Source organism: Rhinolophus ferrumequinum, chromosome 17 (assembly GCF_004115265.2).
Source record: "Rhinolophus ferrumequinum isolate MPI-CBG mRhiFer1 chromosome 17, mRhiFer1_v1.p, whole genome shotgun sequence".
Taxonomy (NCBI): Eukaryota; Metazoa; Chordata; class Mammalia; order Chiroptera; family Rhinolophidae; genus Rhinolophus; species Rhinolophus ferrumequinum.
Genome location: NC_046300.1, coordinates 15,117,752 through 15,139,614, shown reverse-complemented (window position 1 = coordinate 15,139,614; position 21,863 = coordinate 15,117,752). Strand labels below are relative to the sequence as shown.

General features: G+C 43.0%; 1 protein-coding gene across 3 annotated transcripts in view; it reads left to right on the top strand.

Annotated features, from left to right (window-relative positions):
- Positions 1-18,748, top strand: part of MLH1 (mutL homolog 1) — a 38,660-nt gene extending 19,912 nt beyond the window's left edge. For 2 of the 3 annotated variants that reach the window (XM_033133247.1, XM_033133249.1), the window contains exons 13-19: positions 803-951; positions 8,843-8,951; positions 11,519-11,582; positions 15,072-15,236; positions 15,762-15,854; positions 16,131-16,244; positions 17,565-18,748. In XM_033133247.1, coding sequence (XP_032989138.1) covers positions 803-951; positions 8,843-8,951; positions 11,519-11,582; positions 15,072-15,236; positions 15,762-15,854; positions 16,131-16,244; positions 17,565-17,732 — 862 coding nt within the window. In that variant the 3' untranslated portion in view covers positions 17,733-18,748. Of the gene's footprint in view, positions 1-802; positions 952-8,842; positions 8,952-11,518; positions 11,583-15,071; positions 15,237-15,375; positions 15,740-15,761; positions 15,855-16,130; positions 16,245-17,564 lie in introns of those variants that run through there. The other variant, XM_033133248.1, reaches the window with a different exon arrangement.
- The last annotated feature ends 3,115 nt before the right edge of the window (positions 18,749-21,863 follow it).

Sequence of the window (21,863 nt, the reverse complement as noted above, 5' to 3'; positions counted from 1 at the left end):
CCACACATCAGTCATATCTTTTTAAACCAGAAATCAGATTGTATCACTCCTTTGCTGAAAACCAGTGGCTTCCCATTGCCCTTGGGATAAAAGCCCCGTGCCCTCCCTCTAGCCCACCACCGTCCCCTCCCTCGTGGCACTTTGTTCACACTGCTCCTGTGGGTGACCTGAGGTCACCGAGCTGCTTACCCTGTGCTCTCACTGTTCCCTTGGCCTAGGAAGACTCTGGCTTCTTGTCACTCAGGTCTCAACTCAGATGTCGCCTCTTACCAGAGGCCTTCTTTGTCCATTTGATCGCAGGTTCTCTCTCCCTTCCCCGTCATTCTGTTATGTTACCTTGTTTTTTTCATTGCATTTGTTGCTACTTAAAACTGTTTGACTTCCCCGCTAGAAAGGCAGCATCGTGAGGGCAGGCAGCGTGTCTGTCTTGTTCGTGGCTGTGTGCAGTGGCTATTATGACTCTGTCCGATGGGGAGGTAGATGGAGGACTGAAGAATGAGCCTTGGCTCTTGTCAGCTCCCTTGCTCACGGCACTGCAGCTCTATGGGGCTGAGCTGGACTCTGAAGGCCTGTGTGCAGTGGCCGGCTGCTGGGAGCTGAGGGCTGTTAGGTGAGCAGTGTGCTGGAGGGCAGACTGACCTTACTGGCCTGCCACCAGCACAGGGATCCCTCCCCAGATGTGCAGAGGCAGCTAAGAGCAGCTGCTCCCTTCTCCAAAATGCAGTACACCAAACTTGGCTGACTTAAAAAAAAAAAAGGAAAAGAACAGTGATGATCTGCCAGTTCCTTATCTTCATTGCAGAAAGAGGCATCGGGAAGTCTCCGACGTGGAAATGGTAGAAGATGAGTCCCGAAAGGAAATGACAGCAGCTTGTACCCCCCGTAGAAGAATCATTAACCTCACCAGTGTTCTGAGTCTCCAGGAAGAAATTAATGAGCGGGGACATGAGAGTACGTAAGTGCCCAGGTCTGTCAGGGACTCCGAGGGCCGGGACTGCTCATGTCCCGTGTTTGGAAGTGCAGAAAGTGTTCAGGTTAGGAGGGCCGCTGCAGTGTGCTGAGCAAACCTCCCTTCCCCTACTGACCCGCAGCAGCAACAGTTTAAAGACAGTTTTCAACTGGGAGAGAAGGGGAAAATCGTCACTGGTTTTAATCAGAATTAATCGGTATTCTCATTAAACCAGAGGAGTTGGAATAAAGCAGTCATTTAAATAACCTTCAGTTTGTTTCTTAGCTTAACACAGTGTACTGATCAGCAAAATTCCAATCCGTGGCCTGACTGGGGTGTGCTGTTGCTGAAAGTGCACAGGCTTTGGAGGGCCCTGGGTTCATATCCCGGCACTTCTGCTTCTACTGTGTGACCTTAGACTTGTGACTTAACCTTTCTGTACCTCCATTTGTCCTCATCTTGAAGATTATTGTGCTGATTAGAGATAGAATGTAAGTAAAACACTTGTTACAGAGTAAGGAATCAGTAGATAACTTTTATATCCTGAAGACAAAGTAAAAATCATTATCATCTTCCTCAGAAACAGCTTTTCAGAGTCCCTGAGTGGAGAACTCCATTTTGGTTCCCGTTTCTTCTAAACTAACTGAAAGAGCTAGTCATCTCCCGGGGATGAACTGACCCAGGGATGGGGGTGTAGAACAGCCACTCGTCCCTACAACAATTCTCACCCCTCATGAGTCAGCCAGGAAGGCTCCAAGTGTGTACATCACTGCTCCAGGCCCCACAGGGCAGCTCTGCACGTGAGTCCACACAAGTTAGCCACGGCGTCCCCACTTCTCATCTATAACACAGTTCTTGATTAAAATAAATATCAATACTGCTATGAAATGTATCTTAAAATGTGACAACTTGGATTAACTTTTAAAGGAAATGGGGGCTGAGGAGCAATTTAGTACCTTTCCCACTAATCCTTAACCTTCTAAAACAGATGGTCTGACTCAGTGGCCTCCTCCATTTTCTCTGTCTCAGTCACCACTTGTTTGAACGAATTCAGGAAGGCCTCAATTTGCCTTTTCTTGTTCATTCTCTTTTCTTAGCATCTGGGCCTTTGTCTGCGTGTGGGGGAACATATAGAGAGTCTCTACCATTGGGAAGGGTAGAAACTTCCTGTGACTAAGGCCTTGCCAGTAGTGGGAGTAGCTGACAGTTGGCTTCTGATTTTTGTTTCCATGAGGATTTGTTCCGGTTGCTCTTTCCCTCTTTCTGGCTTTCAAACTGGGAGCTTTTAAAACCATTTAAAATAAAATAAGAAAGGTGGGCTATTCCTTGATTTATTTAGCAGTCTTCCTTGCTTGCAGTAGTTTTAATGGGCAGACTCCCTCAGATCTGGAATTTACTCAGTTTTCTTTAAGGGTTTGTAGCCCTCATGCAAAGCAGGCTTTTAAAGTTAAAATTTCAATACATTTCTGAATGGGTGCAAACTATTTTCAGTGCACTATAAAATTAACCTGTATCAAGTTTGATCAGGTTTGGCGTCCATGGCTGAGGCTAAGATGATGAATCTAAATGTTCTAAAATTGCATATTTATACACGTTATCTCATTTAATTCTAGAATAGTCTGGTAAGGGAGAAAGAGCAGATGCTGTTATCTGTGTTTTAAAGATGAGGAAATGGAGTGGAAGATGGAGGAGAGGACAGATTAGTTGGAACATCCCAGGTACATGCCTGTTGAGGGTGGGTAGTTACGGGCATGACCTGCACGCAGCGAGGCAGCCCAGTATTCAGATGCAAACCCACACCAGCTGGCTGTGCGGGACAGGCACACCCTGTGACTCGGACCTGAGACTGAGGCACGCTGCCGTAGGGTCTCCAGAGGGAGTAGCTGTGACGTGCGGAGTGGAGTGAGCAGTTCCTTTGGATCCAGATGAAGTCTGCTGAAGCTCCTGCCAGCTGCACCATTCCTTAGCTTGTTGGGAATTTATTCACCTTTTTGGGGCACCATTTTCCTGCTCTGTAAAATGCTACTGTGGCAGCCTTTCCTGGGCTTTGTGATGAACACCTCAGATACCATGTGCGTGCTTTGTAAACTCCAGGCCTCCATTCCGGGGAGGGACCTCTGCCTTGGGTCCTGCCCGCTGGTATTTCGTTTCCACCCATAGCCCGCAGCAGGGGAAGCTCTTTGTTTTTGAGTTGAATGCTGTACAGGGACTTCTCTGGAGCTCAGAAGTGGTGAGGTCGGCCCCTCACCTTGATAGACCAACAGCCTGGCTACTCCCCCATAGAGCTGTGCTGCTGGCCCAGGAAGGAAGGAAGAGACTGTCCCTGTGATGACATTCTTAGTCACACTTATTTGTATTTCGTCAGTGTATCGTCTATGCAGGGATCGTGTCTGTTGAGCTCACTGCGCCCGGCAGAGTGCCTGGCATATGGACTCCGTAGGTATTTGCTAAAAGAGTGCTGAGTAAATGACTGAGGAGCAGCCTGGGGGGTGAAGCCCTTGAATCTCTGTTCTGAAGGGAGGTCCAAGTTGAACACTCAGACAACTCCTGAGTCTGGTGGGGTTTGCCCATCCTGGTGGGCACAGATTCAGTCAGCAAGTGAGGTGATTTCTTTTTTTTTTAATTTTTTAATTGCGTAACAGTGTGTATTTTCAAGGACCCATCAGCTCCAAGTCAAGTCATTGTCCTTCAGTCTAGTTGTGGAGGGCGCACCTCAGCTCCAAGTCCAGTCGCCGTTTTCAGTCTAGTTGTGGGGGGCGCAGCCCACCATCCCATGCAGGAATCTAACTGGCAACTTTGTTAAGAGCATGCGCTCTAACCAACTGAGCCATCCCAGCCGCCCACCGGCAGCTCGGCGGCAGCTCAGCTCAAGTTGTTGTCTTCAATCTAGTTGTGGAGGGTGCAGCTCACTAGCCTATGTGGGAATCGAACTGGCAGCCTTATTAAGAGCACATGCTCTAACCAACCGAGTTAACCAGCTGCCCCGAGTGAGGTGAATTTTTGGCCGAGTAGCCAGTCAAATGTTCCATGGAATTAAGCTCATCTCGGATCACTGATAACTTACTTATGCTTCTCCCATAATTCTGATGTGTAAATTCATGAGTGAGGACGAGGAATGTCCTAAGTTATTTGCTGCCATTTGAATGTGAAAGTGTGCTTCGCATTTTATCCACAATTTTAATTTATTGCCTTGGTCTTTGGCAAACAGTCCTGTGTCTAAATGTTCTTACTCATACTGGCACCAAATGAATTTCTCTGGTATGTGAAATTAGTTCAGCCGACATTTGTCAAGTATCTTCTTGGTACAGAGTGTGCCCTGCCGAGCCCTGAGGCAGAAAGTGAGATGAATGACCCATGACTCCTGCCGTGAAGGTAGCACAGTGTCGTGGGGACTGTTGAGTAAATAACTGGCTGCAACATCAGGTAGAATGAGAGACGCTGTGTAACAGAGAGGCCACTTCAGCAGAGCCCCGTGTGAGATCTGCCTGGGGGGCTTCCTGATCATCTCACTGGCACCCAGGGCTTCTCCTCTGCAGGTGGTCACTTGGACCTAGGGGACTGGTTGCCCTTCCCTGGGGTTTGCCTTTCCTTACTGCTTCTCTGAAAAGGCTGCTGGGACCCAAGGCCTCCTTGTGAACGCAGATGTGCAGTTTGGCTTTGAAGCACAGAACTTTGTGCCATTTTGCCGCTGACAGAATGGTAGGGAAAGGCCCACAAATTTCTAGTGCTGTGGGGTCTTTAGGAGAGGAATGGAATACAGGTCTGCTAAGAGGCCCTGAAGAGGTTCACGTCCTTGTAGGCGGTCTTCGCTGTTGATTGGCTGCAGCTCGGGAAGCCCTGTGCCCAGGAGCAGCCCCCCCCCCTACACTTCAGTAGCTGCGGATGCCGCAAACGTTCCATGACAAATCTGTGGAAAAATCGCTGACCCTTCTTAGTGGATTACACTGCTTCTCTTTCCTCCAGTGCCTCATTATTCAAGATTATTTGATGTTCTCCAGCTTTTAAAATAATCATTTTTTGCCTACACAGAACATCCTGCAGAGACATTGAGTTTCCAGTGGGAACAGAGGGGAACACTTACTCTAAAACTGAAGAAAATAAGCTGCTTCTTATGGGGGGAGGAGGAACTGTTGCAGAACTTATGTAACAATGAGAATTCACTTGTGATGCCCAAGCTTTAAAAAAAGTATAATAAAAACGTGATGTGCAGGCTTGTTGCTGCCCCCACGACCCTTACCCTGTTGTCTCCAGCGCCTCGTCCCCCAGCCCCCTTAATGGTGGTAATGTTTTTACTTCTTTCATTAAGACACACACACACACACACACACGTATATACGATATATTAGTAAATGAAAATCGTATTTATCAAGTACGTGTAGGATCTACAGAAGGAAACGAAGGACACGTGCTTAAACAACGCCATCACCTTTGAAGCTTTTAGGTCTGGTTGCCTTTCCTATCCCCTTCGCTTCTCCCTTAAGGGTAACTAGACCCTAAATTTTGTGATTATTATTTCCTTTCTTTTTGTTGTAGTTTAACCACCCATATTTGTGGCCCTAAAAAACTTGTTTAGTTTTACAAGTCTTAAATTTTACATAAATGAAATTATACTGTAGTTTTCTGAGATATATTTACCAGGGGTGCCAAAAAAATGGATACATGTGGACACTTAGGTCAACATTGCTCAAGCAGTAGTTCTCCATAATCAGAGGTGTCTGGATGCTGATGGTAACCACCTTGAGCACCTCTTGCAATTGCAAAAGTCAAACGTGACTTGTATTCATCTTTTGTTATCGGTATATATTGAATATTACAATGGTAATACAGTTTTCCTTTCTTAAAATGTGTATACATTTTTTTGGCACCCTCTTTATACATTCCTAAAATGCATCCATCTTTTCTGTGTGATAGATTCCACTTCATGACCACATTGCATGTTCATTCTGCTGTTGAGGGACATTTGGAGGACTCATGGCCTCATCCCTGCCTCTCACAACCCATCCATTTTCCCACCCATGACAGGATCAAGAGCTTGGCCCGCCGGCTGGGAAACTGCCACAGGGTACACAGTTAGGAGAGTTACTGTTGAGTCATAAAATGACAAAGCATTTTGCAAAGGGTTCAGATACATGTACGGTCCCACCAACAATGTGAAGAAGTTGCATTTGCTCCACTCTTTCTCCAGTGTTTGATACGGTCAGACTTTTTACCAGTTTGGTGTTTGTGAAATGAAATATGGTGGTTTTTATTTGTGTTTCTCTGGTTACGGATAAAGTTGAGTCAGTGTATTTCCTCTTCTGTTAAGTACTCTTTCAGGGTTTTTGCCCATTTTTTTCTGTTGCATTTTTGTTTTTTTTCTAACTGATTTTCAGAGTTCCTTATATATTCTGAATAGTAATCAGGTACATGGAAATATCTTCTCCCAATTTTGGGCTCATCTGGTATTTTTTAATTATTTTTGATAAACACTTGTTTTATGAACAGAAATTTTTAGATTTAATGTAGGCAGATTTTATGAATTGTTCTTTATAGACTGGCTCTTTTATCTTATTTAGGAAATTCTTCTCTCTCTAAGATAATTTAATACATGCTCTTACATTGTCTCCTAAAATGCTTACACTTGAATCTCTGTTCCCCCTGGAATTCATCTGTGGTGTGTGGTATCAGTCACAGTTTTCATGTGAGGATCTCACTGTTCCATAAGACAATGTTCCTGTTAGTTTGTTTGGATTTAGCAAATATTATTTGCTCATACATTCTTTCCCTCTGACCTTTCATGGTCTGCCCTAAGCACATCCTTCATTGGGGCTTAGGTGGCAAACTGAGTTTTGCTTTGTCATCCTTATTTTGAAAAGTTTTTTGGTTGGGTTTAGTATGTCAGATTGGCAGTTATTTTTTTCTTGAAGGTGTTATTCTATCAGTTTTCAGCTTCTACTGTTGCTATTGAAAGTTCAACTTTCAGTCTTATAGTTTATTACTTTGTGGGTAATCTCTCTTGTCTCTGAGTGCTTTAAAGATATCTTTTCTTTAGGGTCCTACAATATCTCTGTGTCAGGTGTGGATTTTGCTGGGCTTTGGAGCTGAGGTTTGGTGTCTCTTATTACCTCTCTTTTCCATCTTTGTCTCTGTGCTGCGTTCTGGATAATTTCTTTAGATCCACCTTCCAGTTAATTACCTCACCAGCTTTGTCTAACCTGTTGTTAAGTCTGTCTTGATTTTTAATTTCAATTCTTATATTTTTCAATTTTAGAAGTTTTACTTGGTTCTTTTGGAAATCTTGATCATTTTTGATAGTCTCCTGCTACTGTTTTAATACTTCTTTTTTTTAAATTAGTTTCAGGTGCACAAGACAAAGTAATACTTAGACGTTTATCATTTATATCCCTCACACTGTGTGAACCCCCCTCCCCCATCCACTATCCCCCTGACATCGCACAGAGCCATTACATTTCCACTGTCTCTATTCCTAATGCTGTACTCCGCTTCTTGTAATATATATATTATATATATATAATATATATAAATATATATATAACATATATTTTAAAAATATATATTTAAAAATATATATATATATTTATATATATAAAATTATAGTTGACATTCATTATTGTTCAGCTTCAGCTTCAGGTGTACAGTGCAGTGATCAGGCATCTACATCATCCCTGAGGTGGTCTCCCTAATGGGACAAGTGTCCATCGGATACCCTACAAAATCTTTACAACATTATTGATTACATTCCCCAAATTAGTTTTCAAAACCCCGTGGCCATCTTGTGGTTACTGACTGTTTTCTAATCCCCTCACCTTCCCCCTTATCCCCACCCCCCCACCTAGCAACCCTCAGTTTTTCCTCTTTGTCTCCAAAACTGTTTCTGATTAGTTCATTCACTTACTCTTTTCTTTAGATTCCACATGTAAGTGAAATCATATGGTATTTGTCTTTCTCTGTCTGACTTATTTCACTTAACATAACGTTCTCTAGGTCCATCCATGTGTTTTAATACTTCTTAAACATACTGAACATACTTTATCTTCTTTGCTGGTATTTCCAGTCTCTGAACCTTTGCAGATATGGTTCTGTGCTTTCTTCTATACTCGAATTCTTGGTGCCTGGTTTCTTTGTGTGTTTTCTAATTTTTGACTGCTACTTCCTGGTACTGTCTCTGTGAAGAATTATTTGAAGCCTGGATTGAAGATGAATTTCTCCAGAGAATTTGCATTTGATTCTGTCAGAGACCTGGAGGAACAGTCAGCCCTGGAATCAGTTTAAACTAAAATCTGCACTTAAGGTTTCCAGGCAGCCCGCTTAGTGTGAATCCTGGCTGCAGAAGCACATGAGGACCAGCTGATGGTCACAGATTCTCAGGGAGGTAATTTTTTCTTTACTCCCAGCACTAAGGTTGGAGGCCGGTGGGCACTGACCTTTGAGGGGCAGGAGCCTGGGACATGTTAGTAGTTTTTTCCCTTCACACTGAGGGAGCCCTTAGGGTCTCAGCTTCATGTGGTGGGGAGATAGTCTGTTTGACTCCCCATTTCAAACCATTTCTAGGCTTCTGTTGTTTTTTTCTTCCACACCTGAGAGCCTGCAGAAACTAAAGTTCATGACTCCTGAGGTTCCCTTGGCATCTGGATAAAGCTGGATTCAGAGCTCTCCTTACTTCTCTGGCTTCCTGCTTTGCCTTAGATTGTGGACTTTGAGTATTCTTGACTCTTTTGGTAATTCCTTGCTGCATTATGAAAGATTAGTTATGCTTTATTCCTCATTTGTTTTCCTCAAGAAGTTTGGCTCAGCACCTTTGCTTGTTTGCTGTCTCTACCTGTGATGCTTGGTGCTTTGGGCTGAAGAGAGGTGTTGGTGGGATACCATCACTTACTTGTGTTTGTTTTCCAGCTCTGCGGGAGATGCTGCATAACCACTCCTTTGTGGGCTGTGTGAATCCTCAGTGGGCCCTGGCACAGCACCAGACCAAGTTATACCTGCTCAACACCACCAAACTCAGGTAAGTCAGTGAGTGTGTGAAAAGAGCAGGGCCGCCTGACGAATGGTCCTGAAGGCACAGGCCCAAAACCAGGGAGAACAGCCTGGTGCAGTTGGAAAGGGCCCAGGCTTCGGAGTCCAACACACGTGGTCTCAAATCCAGGTTCAGCCACTGACCATTGATGTGACCGCGGACAAGTTCCTTTCCAAAACTGCATCTCAGAGTTTTCATCTGTAAATTGGGATAAACTTGCAGGCTTTTGTGAGGATAAGAAATACCGAGAAGCCTGGTGCTTGGTGCTCAGTGACTGTTGGCTGCTGTGAACCAGGTGTTGAGGGCTAAGTGCTCATAGAGCATTCTAGCATCTGCTGTGTACTGCAGGGTACTGTGGGGATACAAGAGAAAGAGGTCCTGATGCCTCCTTGCCTCCCAGCTTTGGGAATGTGGCAAAGGCTTACTCCAGCCACCAAACAAGCCAGTGGGGTTGATGAGCACAGGAAGGGTGATCCCAGCTGTGCCATTTCTGTTGATTGTTTCCAGGGAAGTTGGTGGATGAGCTCCTGTTGAGTCAAGAACCAGTATTAAATATGTTCTCTAGTTGGTAGTACAGACAGGAGGGTGCCGCCACCTTCCATCTACTTTTCCCCACTAAGCGCTTCTGTGGCCCCCACAGTGCTGCTTGGCCCTGCGAGTGGGGCAGCTGCTGTATGTTGCTTGCAGTTGGCACACGAAAGAAAAACCTGTTTGCTCTCCCTGACCTTGAAACCGCCCCGGTTCAGCAGTTCACTGTTAGCACACATACCTCCTTGGATATTTGGAACTCATTCCTCCTGGGCTTGGAAACCCATTTGGTGCAGCCCTGTTCAGAGTCCATTGTCTTTGAGAATCCTTGGGCTTCCACAGTGAGCTGACTCATTTCTTTTCCAGCATATCTAAGTGCATGATTTCCAAGGCTCTGAATCACAGCTTTGTCCATGTTCTTTCATGTCAGATGTGAATCCAGGCCAGTCTCAGGATTTCAGCTATTAATAAATGTGAACGGTTTCCCAGTGAGAAGGTAAACACAGACAAAGAACCAGTTTCTGAGTGCAATATCTAGATCCAACTCTTTCCTTCCCCACTTTACTGACTATGACTCACTGGGAGCCTCAGTTTCCCCACTGTAATGCAGGCATAGCAGATGCTTCATCTGTTCTGATAAAATGAAGTCTTTAAACAAGATCTATATGGTTCAAATTGCATTCAGAACTATGAAGTACCATTTATTTCAATTCTGTATTTTTGTAAGTTCAGTATATTGTATACTTCACAGCTTTTTTGTTTTGTTTTGAGGGGATGTGATTTAATCTTATTTTCAATTACAGTTGGCATTCAATATTATATTAGTTTCAGGTGTACAGCATAGTGGTTAAACATTTGTATAATTTAAAAAGTCATCCCCCCAATTAGTCTAGTACCCACCTGGCACCATAAATAATTATTACAACATTATTGACTATAGTCCTTACGCTGTACTTTACATCTCCATGACTATTTTGTAACTACCAATTTGTACTTCTTAATCCCTTCACCTTTTTCATCCAATCCCCAACCCCTTTCCCATCTGGCAACCATCAGTTTGTTCTCTGTATCTATGAGTCTGTCTCTGTTTTGTTTATTTTGTTCTTTAGATTCCACATATAAATAAATTTGTAACGGTATTTATCTTTCTCTGATTTATTTTACTCAGCATAATACCCTCTAGGGCCCTCCATGTTGTCACAACCTCAAAGCTGTTTTTGAAATGTTGCCAGCCAGGGCATCATCCTAAACCATATACCAGCATAGGCTGATTCTGCCTTATGTCCTCTCCTGATTGTGTAGAAAGTCTCTGTGCTCTCCTGTACATTCCATAGTATTAGGTTGATGCAAAAGTAATTGCAGATTTTGCAATTTTTAACCTTTTATTTTTTTTATTTTTTTTATTATTTATTTATTTTTTTTTTAATTTTATTGGGGAATATTGGGGAACAGTGTGTTTCTCCAGGGCCCAGCAGCTCCAAGTAGTTGTCCTTCAATCTAGGTAGAGGCGCAGCTCACTGGCCCATGTGGGAATTGAACCAGCAACCCTGTTGTTCAGAGCTCGCGCTCTAACCAACTGAGCCTCCGGCCGCCCCAATTTTTAACCTTTTAAACCGCAGTTACTTTTGCACCAACCTAATGTTTTTAATGGTGAGTTACAAAAGAATGTGGTTTATAGGATTCTTTACAAGTGGGAAAAAGGCAAGCAAACAAAAACTCCTTCAGTTTCACTGCAGGTATCAAAACCTTCCCTAGCACCAGAGCGTGGGTGAGAACAAGCTCAACCTGGTGTCAGTGCTTGAGCCTGTGCGTAGAGGCCGGCCAAAGCCCTGGCTGCAGCGCACTACAATCCTAGCTCTGTGGAGGAAAAGGAGATCTTGGTAGCCTGTTAAAAGCTTCCACAGCAAGGCAGAACCATCTCAGTGTCCCATCCAGTTTCAGGGGTTAGTTTTCCCTTTTGTCCCTACGGTTTGGCTCTCAAGCATGGATTTAGCTTTTCCTTTAAGTCATTTCATTTTTATTTTCAGTGAAGAACTGTTCTACCAGATACTCATTTATGATTTTGCCAACTTTGGTGTTCTGAGGTTATCGGTAAGTTTATTTCCTGCCTCTCATTTCTGAAACTTCAACAACTGGTTATTTCTGAAATTAATAGCTTTACCCTGATACCTTATTTGTGGTATATTAAAGTTTTCTAAATATGCGTAGGATAGTTTCTGTATATTATATGATTTACATATGGAGGTATCTTTAATTATAATAGTTTTATACAAAGCAGAACTGTCATTTGGTAGCCAACTTAAACAATGTTTATTATTATTACAGAAATTAATTTATCTATTTAAGAAAACTGGTAGAGATAAAAATATTAATAGAAATAAATGTTCTCTAAAACCCATGACTTAAACACAACCCCAACCAAGAATTTTAGTCCATTTTTTCCAAAACTTTTTCATTGCCTAATTTTAATTTAGAGTTAAAATCACACTACATATCTTTGTAGTTTCATATCTTCTTTTTACATGTGACATACTCCATAAAAAAGCCTTTTGGAATTTTTATTGGGATTATGTGTAATCTATAGATCAATTTTGGGAGAAAATCTGTTGTTAGATTTATCCTTTAGTGTTTCACATTATTTGACACTATTGTAGATGACCTTTTTAAAAAAATTCCAATTGTTTGTTGCAAGTATGTGGAAATACAAGTGTTTTTGTACATTGATCATGCATCTTGCAAACTTGTTAAACACACTCATTAGTTCTAGTAAGTTAAGATTCCATCAGATTTTCTACGTAGATCATAGTGTCTGAATAAAGACAGTTTTATTTCTTCCTGTCTGGGCTGGATGCCTTTTGTTTCTCTTGCCTGATTGCACTGGCTAGAACCTTGTACAATGTTGAATAGAAGAGGTGAGAACGGAAATCCTTGTCTTGTTCCTGTTGTAGGGGGAAAGCATTCAGTTGTTCTGCTTTCGGTAGTTTTGTAGATGCCCCTTATAAGGTTGAGGAAGTTCCCTTCTGTTCCTTGGTTGTTTAGAGTTTTTATTCAGGAATGGTGTTGAATTTTTTCAACTACTTTTTTCTGTATCTGTTATGATAACTGTATAGTTTTTTTTCCCTAGTTTGTTAATATAGGAAATTAATTACATTGCTTTTCATATATTAAACGAGTCATGCATTCCTGGGATGAACCGTGCTTGTAGCCAGTGTATTATCCTTTTTATTTATTATTGGAATTGATTTGCTACAATTTTGTTTACAATTCTTACATCTGTGTTCATGAATGGTATTGGTTTGTCATTTTCTTGTAGTATCTTTGTCAGTTTTTGGTGTCAGGGTAATTGGGTCTCATAGAATGAGTTGGGAAGTATCCCCTCCTCTTCCATCTTCTGAAGGACTTTGTGTACAATTGGTGTTTATTCCTTTACTGTTTGGTACAATTCACCAATGAAGCCATCTGGGTCTGGAGATTGCCTCATAGGAAGGTTTTTAACTAAAAACTCAATTTTTTTCATAGAGCTATTCAGATGAACGTTTTCTTCTTAAATGAACTTTTTCTTAAATGAGCCTTGGTACTGTTTTTTTCAAGGAATTTGTCCATTTAAATTTTTGAATTTATTGGCATGAAGTTGTTCATAATGTTTTTTATTCTTTTAGTGTCTGTAGATCTGTAATGATGTGACCTCCCTCATTCCTACTGTTTTTTTTTTTTTAAGATTTTATTGGGGAAGGGGAACAGGACGTTTATTGGGGAACAGTGTGTACTTCCAGGACTTTTTTCCAAGGCAAGTTGTTGTCCTTTCAATCTTAGTTGTGGAAGGTGCCGTTCAGCTTCAAGTTGTTGTCCTTTCAGTCTTAGTTGTGGAGGGCGCAGCTCAGCTCCAGGTCCAGTTGCCGTTGCTAGTTGCAGGGGGCACAGCCCACCATCCCTTGCGGGAGTCGAACCGGCAACCTTGTGGTTGAGAGGAGGCGCTCCAACCAACTGAGCCATCCCGGAGCTCAGCGGCAGCTCAGCTCAAGGTGCCGTGTTCAATCTTGGTTGCAGGGGGCGGAGCCCACCATCCTTTACGGGAGTTGAACCGGCAACCTTGTGGTTGAGCGCCCATTGGCCCATGGAATCGAACTGGCAGCCTTTGGAATTAGGCGCATGGAGCTCCAACCGCCTGAGCCACCAGGCTGGCCCCCTCATTCCTACTATTGATAATTTATATCCTCCTTTTATGTGATCAATCTAGCTAAAGGTTTATTAATTTTATTGATCTCAAACCAAGTCTGACTTTTGGTTTCATTAATTTTTCTCAATTTTTCTTTCATTGATCTCTGTTCTGATTTTTTCCTTTCTTCTACTTATTTTAGGTTTAATTCGCTCTTCTGTTTCACATTTCTTAAGGTGGAAGCTGGGGTCACTGATTTGAGATCTTTTTTCTTTTCTAAGATAGGTGTTAAGTGCTATAAATTTCCCCTAAGTACTGCTTTAGCAGCTTCCCACAAATTTTGATGTTTCTTTCATTTTCATTCAGATCAAAATACTTTCTGATTTCTCTTGATTTCTTCTTTGACCCTCAGGTTATTTAGAAGCATGTTATTTAGTTTCTTCTTACTTGGGGATTTTCCAGAGATTGATTAATTGATTTTAATTTAATTCCATTTTGGTCAGAAACCATACTTGAATCCTTTTACACTTATTGACATGTTTTATGGCCCAAAATATGGTCTATGTTGGTAAATGTTCCATGTGCACTTGAAAAGAGTTTGTATTCTGGTCTTGAGTAGAATGTTGTATAAATGGCAAGTGTATCAAGTTGATAGTGAAACTCAAATTGTCTGTATCCTGGTTTTCTGTCTACTTGTTCTGTCAATTATTGAGAAAGGGGTATTAAAACCTCCAGCTGTAATTGTGAATTTGTCTATTTCTGCTTGCAGTTCTATCTATTAGTTTTATCCTTCATGTTTTTAAAGCTCTGTTATTGAGTGTATAAACATTTAGGATTGTTAAGTCCTTTTGATTGAATCCTCTAGGATTATGAAAAAATAAGAACAGTGCACTGTGGGTTTATAACATGTAAAGGGAAAATGGTTGACCACAGTAACGAGATCAGAAAGGGAGAAATGGAAGAAAATTTAGCCATCTTATTTTTAACAATCGCTTTCGGTGTTCTTCCTTAGTAAGCTGATTTACCTAAAATATCATTTAACTTATGCCTCCCCCTTGCCTCAGTTATGGTAAGGCAGTAGAAAGAAAGGAATGTTCTTAATCTGCCTAGTGATTTTCTAGAAATAAGGAAGTGGCATCTTTAAAGCCACACAGAAGAGAAGTGCCTCCTCGCACACAGCCTCACCCTCCCACCTGCTCGGCAGGCGATTTGTCTGGCACAGCCTCTGTTGAAATGGCCATTGGTGAGGAACAAGGGGTTTTGTTGTGGATTTTGTTGTTAGGGAATGAGTGTTAGATCTGTGGGTTCTCACCTCCAGTTGGGACCATGGTTTTGTGGCTCTTCTAATAGTGGTTTTGAGGGAAACTTCGGGCTTCTTTGGAGGCCCTGTTATGCTTGCTGTTTAACGTTCTTGCTCTTCCCAGGAGCCAGCAGCACTCTTTGACCTCGCCATGCTCGCTCTAGATAGTCCCGAGAGTGGCTGGACAGAGGAGGATGGTCCCAAAGAAGGGCTTGCCGAATACATTGTTGAGTTTCTGAAAAAGAAGACTGAGATGCTTGCAGACTATTTCTCTTTGGAAATTGACAAGGTGTGTGACAGCCATTTTTATGCCTGTTGTATCCTTCAGAGTCAAATTCTGTAGTTGGTCCAAGATTAGGAGACTTGGCGTTTGCATTTCTAGGCTACCCTACAGTTTTATCATCCATCGTGCCCATTCCTGTTCCCAGGGTGAAGGACCCAGACACGAAGGAGAGCTGAACGCCCCAGTCCCTGCCAGCTAGTGAATGAGTTTATGCTGCGCCACTGGTTCTCCTGTTTCTTCCTCTTACCCCTTCACTTTGGGGCATTCCTTCTCAATAAGACCATTGGTTGGTGAGCAGATCAAAGAAAAGGTTGTTCTGTTACATGTCGGGACAAAAAGCTTTTAGGTGCTTGGCTCTTAATCGCCCCCCTTGCCCAACGCAGTCAAGCACCTGCTCAGCAGAATGACACGTATCAGTGACACATATCAGGACAAGACCTGGACGAAGCTCTGGGGAAATGGAATTTGTTTAAACTAAACTGTAATAGTATTATTTCTTGGCCCCGTCCTGGCCTTTCTTCCTACAAACAGGAAGGGAACCTGATTGGATTGCCCCTTCTGATCGACAACTACGTGCCCCCATTAGAGGGTCTGCCGATCTTCATTCTTCGACTAGCCACTGAGGCAAGTGATCAAACCCGTACTAAGTGTGTGGGTATGTGGGTGTGTGCTAGGAGGAGGGCACTGGGCCCCGCCTTCGTTTGGAGTAATAAAGATGAAAAGGGTAAAATAGCTAAAGGCCCCCTTGTACCCCCATCGACCCCCAGTGATACTCAGCGGTTCCAATTTACAGCCTAAAAGGGCACATTAAGGTTTAAAGTCATCTGTGATCTCCATTTAGAAATCAGGTGTGTTTAAAGCACATACTTGTGTTGAGGTGTTGAATTCTCTTTGGACCAGGTGAACTGGGATGAAGAAAAGGAATGTTTTGAAAGCCTCAGTAAAGAATGTGCTATGTTTTACTCCATCCGGAAGCAGTACATATCTGAGGAGTCGACCCTTTCAGGCCAGCAGGTACTGTGGTGATGCACGTTAGCACCCCAGGACTGGGATGGGCCCTCACACAACCATTAGGAGATGAAACATGCTCATCTCTAAATTCCTAGGATTTCATTGTATATAAGGATTAAACACAATGGTCAGCTTTTATTCATGATTTTTATTTTCTTTTGCTGGAGGGACCTCCAGAGTGATCTCACTGTCAAATGTAAAAACACAGCCATCACAGTGAAAGATGGGAGGCTGAGTTCAAACTGTCCAGGGCTAACCGGTCCGTATCTCCCAGTGTTAGTCCGTAAGTGTGGCCACAGTCTTCAGATTCTGGGCCAGCCTCCCCAGGCTCTTTCAGCTTTTGCCTTAGTCTACATTTGACCACTGCTTAGCCAGGAAAACAAGACTTTACTGAGAGATCCCCAGCTCTTCTTAAGGAAGGTCAGCTTGACACAAAAAGGGCCTAGGTTCCTCAGGTTTCCATGTCACTTTTTCCGATTAGATGACAGTGCTTTTCAATCAACAACTATTTTGGATGGTTTCGTTGGGTGGAGGCGTTGGGGATCGAAATAGTCTAAGAATCAAAGGGTAGCAACTTGCCATGCGTAAGTAACCTTGGTGATTACTTACAGTCATCCTCTGAGGTGAAGTGATAAGCTCCAGTTTCATAGGTGACGAAACTAAGGGACAGTTGATATACTCCGGGGTCCCCAGAGCCTGTAGGTGTTGGAGCAGATTCAGTCCCAGGTCCTACTGGCCAAAGCCCCTAGGGAATATCTCATTCCAGGGGAGGATGTAAGGTAGCATACTCAAACTGTGCCGAATATCTCATTTGATTGGAACAATTTACTTCAAGGAAAGGATGAATGAGAAAGAACATCTTTTTTTACATGAGACCGCGAAGGCTCAACTGTAGGAGAGGAAGGGTGGATCACAACAATCCTCATTATTTTTATTTTCATTTCTTACCTGTGGTGCTTTTTGGTAAACAGCTACATTAAGATCCCCAAATTTTGCAATGAATTAGAAATTTACTTCCTATTACTGCTGTCCAAACATCATAGTCAAGATCAGACACAGTAAACACATTCTCCCTGAATGGAAACACAGGTTCCAGGGAAGAAAGTATCATGAGAGCTGTGGCTTCTTTTCCCCCATCTCTTCTCGTGTTCAGGCCTCTAGGATCCCTGTGAGGCTGGCCCAGAGAGGATGCTTCACAAGCATTAGGTAACGCAGCCCATTATGAGCTACTGAGACTTTCCCGGCAGTGCATGTCAGCCAGGAAGCCAGTGTACGTTGGGACGCAAACGGGGAGGCTTATGACATCAAACATGTCTTTTCCAGAGTGAAGTGCCTGGCCCCACTCCGAGCCCCTGGAAGTGGACTGTGGAACACATTATCTACAAAGCCTTCCGCTCACACCTTCTGCCTCCTAAACATTTCACAGAAGATGGAAATATCCTGCAGCTTGCTAACCTGCCCGATCTATACAAAGTCTTTGAGAGGTGTTAAATATGGTCATTTATGGACTCAGGGGTGGTGTTCTTCCTTGTATCCTGATGTTGGTAGGTCTTAAGGTTGAAGACTTTTCCTTCTAACTAGTAGCACTCCGTATGCATGGTTGATTGACTATAAATAAATTGTCAGATGTGTCCTAACATGAATTCTTATTAATTTCATTACACTTGAAAGTTTTTCTAGATCGATTTTCACTTAGTATATACCTGATTGTGAAGAATCCCAAGGTACTTTGAAAGCCCCCTGGGCATCTAAGTCATCTAAGATTTCATAGATCATGCTCTAATTTAAATCTTTGTGTATTCTGGTAAATGTCTAATGTCAGGTGATAGACATAGTTCAGGTGTCTTTTAAAAGAGGTTCTGAACATATAAGAGGCTCTGATGACACAGCCTATGGAGAAAGCTGAATTGATAATTTATGAGTATGTTCAGTAACCCAAGAGTAACTAATTTGTTCTTTATTTAAAAAAAGACTCGAGAAGACAATAGTCCTTATCCAGTCTATAACTAGTGTGACCTTTTAAGGTAGCCCATTTTTGTTAATGGCTGTGACTATTAGCAGCTTAAGATAAAGAAAGTTCTGGGTATTCTTGTTTGAATGATGATTAAAAAAATACAAAATTAAACTATAAGTGCCATAAAATCAGCTACTTTAGTATTAATCAGCATTATAAGAAATGTAGTCAGCACTGGAGGAAGAATGCCTATAGTTTGGAGGTCAAATGCAGATTATAAGACTCAATGAAGAAAATTCCGTTGGGAGGAACAGAAAACTATCTGATGAAGAAGTGAAGCCATTCCATATGGAAAAGGCTGGGACAACAGATACACATATTTTTTATGCCACAAAAGGGGCAAGATCAGGTTCTAACACTTAGAACTTCCAAAAAGTAGAGATCCAAGTTGGTGGAGTAGATAAACACTGCCTGCATCCTTCAGTGAACATATTAAAATTACAACCAAATTACAGGACTGTCATCCTGAAGAACCATCTGATGTCTACCGTGTTTCCCCGAAAATAAGATCTAGCTGGACCATCAGCTCTAATGCGTTTTTTGAAGCAAAAATTAATATAAGACCCGATTTTATTTTACTAATAGATGCAGTCTTACTAACATAATGTAAGACCAAGTCTTATATTAATTTTTGCTCCAAAAGATACATTAGAGCTGATGGTCTGGCTAGGTCTTATTTTCGGGGGAAACACAGTAGTAGAACAGAAGTCCTATAACTAAAAATATAAAGAAGCCACGTAGAGACTGGTAGGAAGGGCAGAGAAGCGGAACGGGCCCTAAACCTCCATTTGGTGGTTGAGAATCAGGAGAGAGAGAACCAGCTGTGGAGGTTACCCCTGGAGGAGCCCCCACAATATCTGGCTGTGAAAAACAGTGGGGATTCTGACCTTTCAGGTGGGATGGAAGGCTGCAGGAAACCCAGACGTCCTCTTATTAAACGACCCGTGCACAGACTCGCAGGCACTCACCTTGAGCTCCAGTGGAGACAGTGACTGGGGTGAAGGGCCTCATGCAGGGGACAGACTGAGGTGTGTGGCTTCGGGTGGACTGGAGGACAGTCGGCAATTTCGCAGTGAGGGATCCTCCGGTGCAGCCAGCAGGTGGGCGCCATCTTTCCTATGTTAAGCCCACCCCCTATGTTTCCGGCCAAATCTGAACCTGATTGGCCTGGTGAGCTCTGCTGCTCTGCCCTGACGACTCAGCTGGGACCCCGCCCCGCTCAACTCGCTCACAGGCGGAGGCACTTTCTCCGCACGCAGCCAGCCCTACTTCCATTGCACTCCTTCTAGGAACACGAGCAGAGACCACGGGCCCCAGGCAGCAGCGACTGAGCTCCGCGTGCTCTGAGACTTCCGCTGAGTCACTCCAGGCTCAGCACTGGCACCAAACCAGTCTACGTTAACATGGTGACCACAACTCTTCACACTCTAGTGTAGGGGTGTCCAAACTGCAGCCCGCAGGCCAACTGCAGCCTGCAATCCATTTTTAATTGGCCTGCAGCAAATTCCAAAAATATATTTAGTTTACTTAAGTAAACCAGGTGAGGCAATACGTGCTTCACCTCGAGTGAGTGGCCCGGCTGTTTGTGTGTTTTACCGCATATGGCCCTTGGTGAAAACCGTTGAAAAAAGTTTGGACACCCCTGCTCTAGTGACTCCCTGAGACCCTGCCTCGTTCAACTCATGTACCACACAACTTTATCAGTGGATGAACCTAAGGAAGCTGGCAGGTGGCAGCAGGCCTCCAGGTGTCTGAGCATTTATCAGAGGAAGTAACCTCCCAGGCCTGGTACTGGTAGCAGCTGTCCTCAGTTCACAGCGCAGCCTCTCCCATGCGCCTCTAGGTTTAGCACAGGCAGCGAACAACTGCGGATCATTTTGTCGCTCTTACAACGTAGTCCCTGGCCAGTCACAGGCAGTGGGTGACCTGCGCCTGCACTGGAGCCCCTCCCAAGAAGCCCCAGAACCAACATACTTGGAGGTTGGCTTCAGACCACAGCAGAGCACCACCCAATTAGCCCCACAAGTGGCACACCCACAGGGCAGTCTAAACAGGCACCAGTGCCCACTGAGGCGAATCCTGCTCTGTGGGGTAAGCCCCCGCTGCACAGCAGCTCATAAGCTGTGGATGTGGCCAAACCCCACAGCCAATCAACCTGAGGGTCAATGCCATCCACCAATGTGCCAATAGCAATCAAGGCTCAACTATAACAGGAGGGCACAGACAGCCCATACAAGGGACACTCCTGGAGCACCAGAACAGGTGACCCGGGAGACTGTGCTACTGGGCACCACAGGACACTTACTATAAAAGGCCACCCGACCAAGACTGGGAGACATAGCAGACCTACCTAATACATGGAAACAAACACAGACAGCCAAAATGAAACACAGAAATGTGTCCCAAATGAAAGAATGGGAGAAAATCCAGAAAAAGAACTAAATGAAATGGAGGCAAGCAACCTACCAGAGACAGAGTTCAAAAACATGGTTATAAGGATGCTCAAGGAACTTAGTGAGAACTTCAACAGAGAGATAGCAAGCATAAAAAAAGACATAGAAACCATAAAAAAGAACCAGTCAGAAGTGAAGAATACAATAACTGAAATGAAGAATGCACTAGAAGGAATCACCAGCAGACTACATGAAGCAGATCATCGAATCAGTGATTTGAAAGACAAGGTAGCAGAAAACACCCAATCAGAACAGCAAAAAGAGAAAAGAATCCAAACAAATGAGGATAGTTTAAGAGACCTCTAGGATAGCATCAAGCATAACAACATTCACATCAGGGGTACCAGAAGGCGGAGAGAGAAAGCAAGGGAGTGTGAACTATTTGAAGAACTAATGACAAAAAACTTGCCTAACCTAGGGAAGGAAATAGACATACAAATCCAGGAAGTGCAGAGAGTCCCAAACAGGATGAACCCAAACAGGCCCACACCAAGACACATTATAATTAAAATGGGAAATTAGTTAAAGACCAAGAGAATCCTAAAAGCAGCAAGAGAAAGGCAACTAGTAACTTTTAAAGGAGCTCCCAAAGATTGTCAGCTGATTTCTCAACAGAAACTTCACAGGCCAGAAGGGATTGGCAGGAATTTTCAACGTGATGAAAAGTAAGGATCTATAAGCAAGACACCCAGCAAGGCTATCATTTAGAATCAAAGGACAAATACAGAGCTTCCTAGACAAGAAAAATATAAAGGAGTTAATCACCATCAAACTAGTATTACAAGGAATGTTATAGGGACTTCAAGTGGAAAAAAAAAATCAAAATTATGAAAAAATGGTAACTATACATCTATCAACAATTACTTTCAATGTAAATGGATTAAATATTCCATTCAAAATACACAGAAGGGCTGAATGGGTAAGAAAACAAAACCCTTACTTATGCTGCCTATGAGACTCACTTCAGATTGAAAGATACACACAGAAAGTAAAGGGATGGAAAAAGATATTTTATGAAAATGAAAATTAAAAAGAAAAACTGGGTTAGCAATCCTTACACCAGACAAAACAAACTTTAAAACAAAGGCAATAAGGGGGTGGCCGGTTACCTCGGTTAGAGCATGGTGCTAATAACACCAAGGTTGCCAGTTCGAT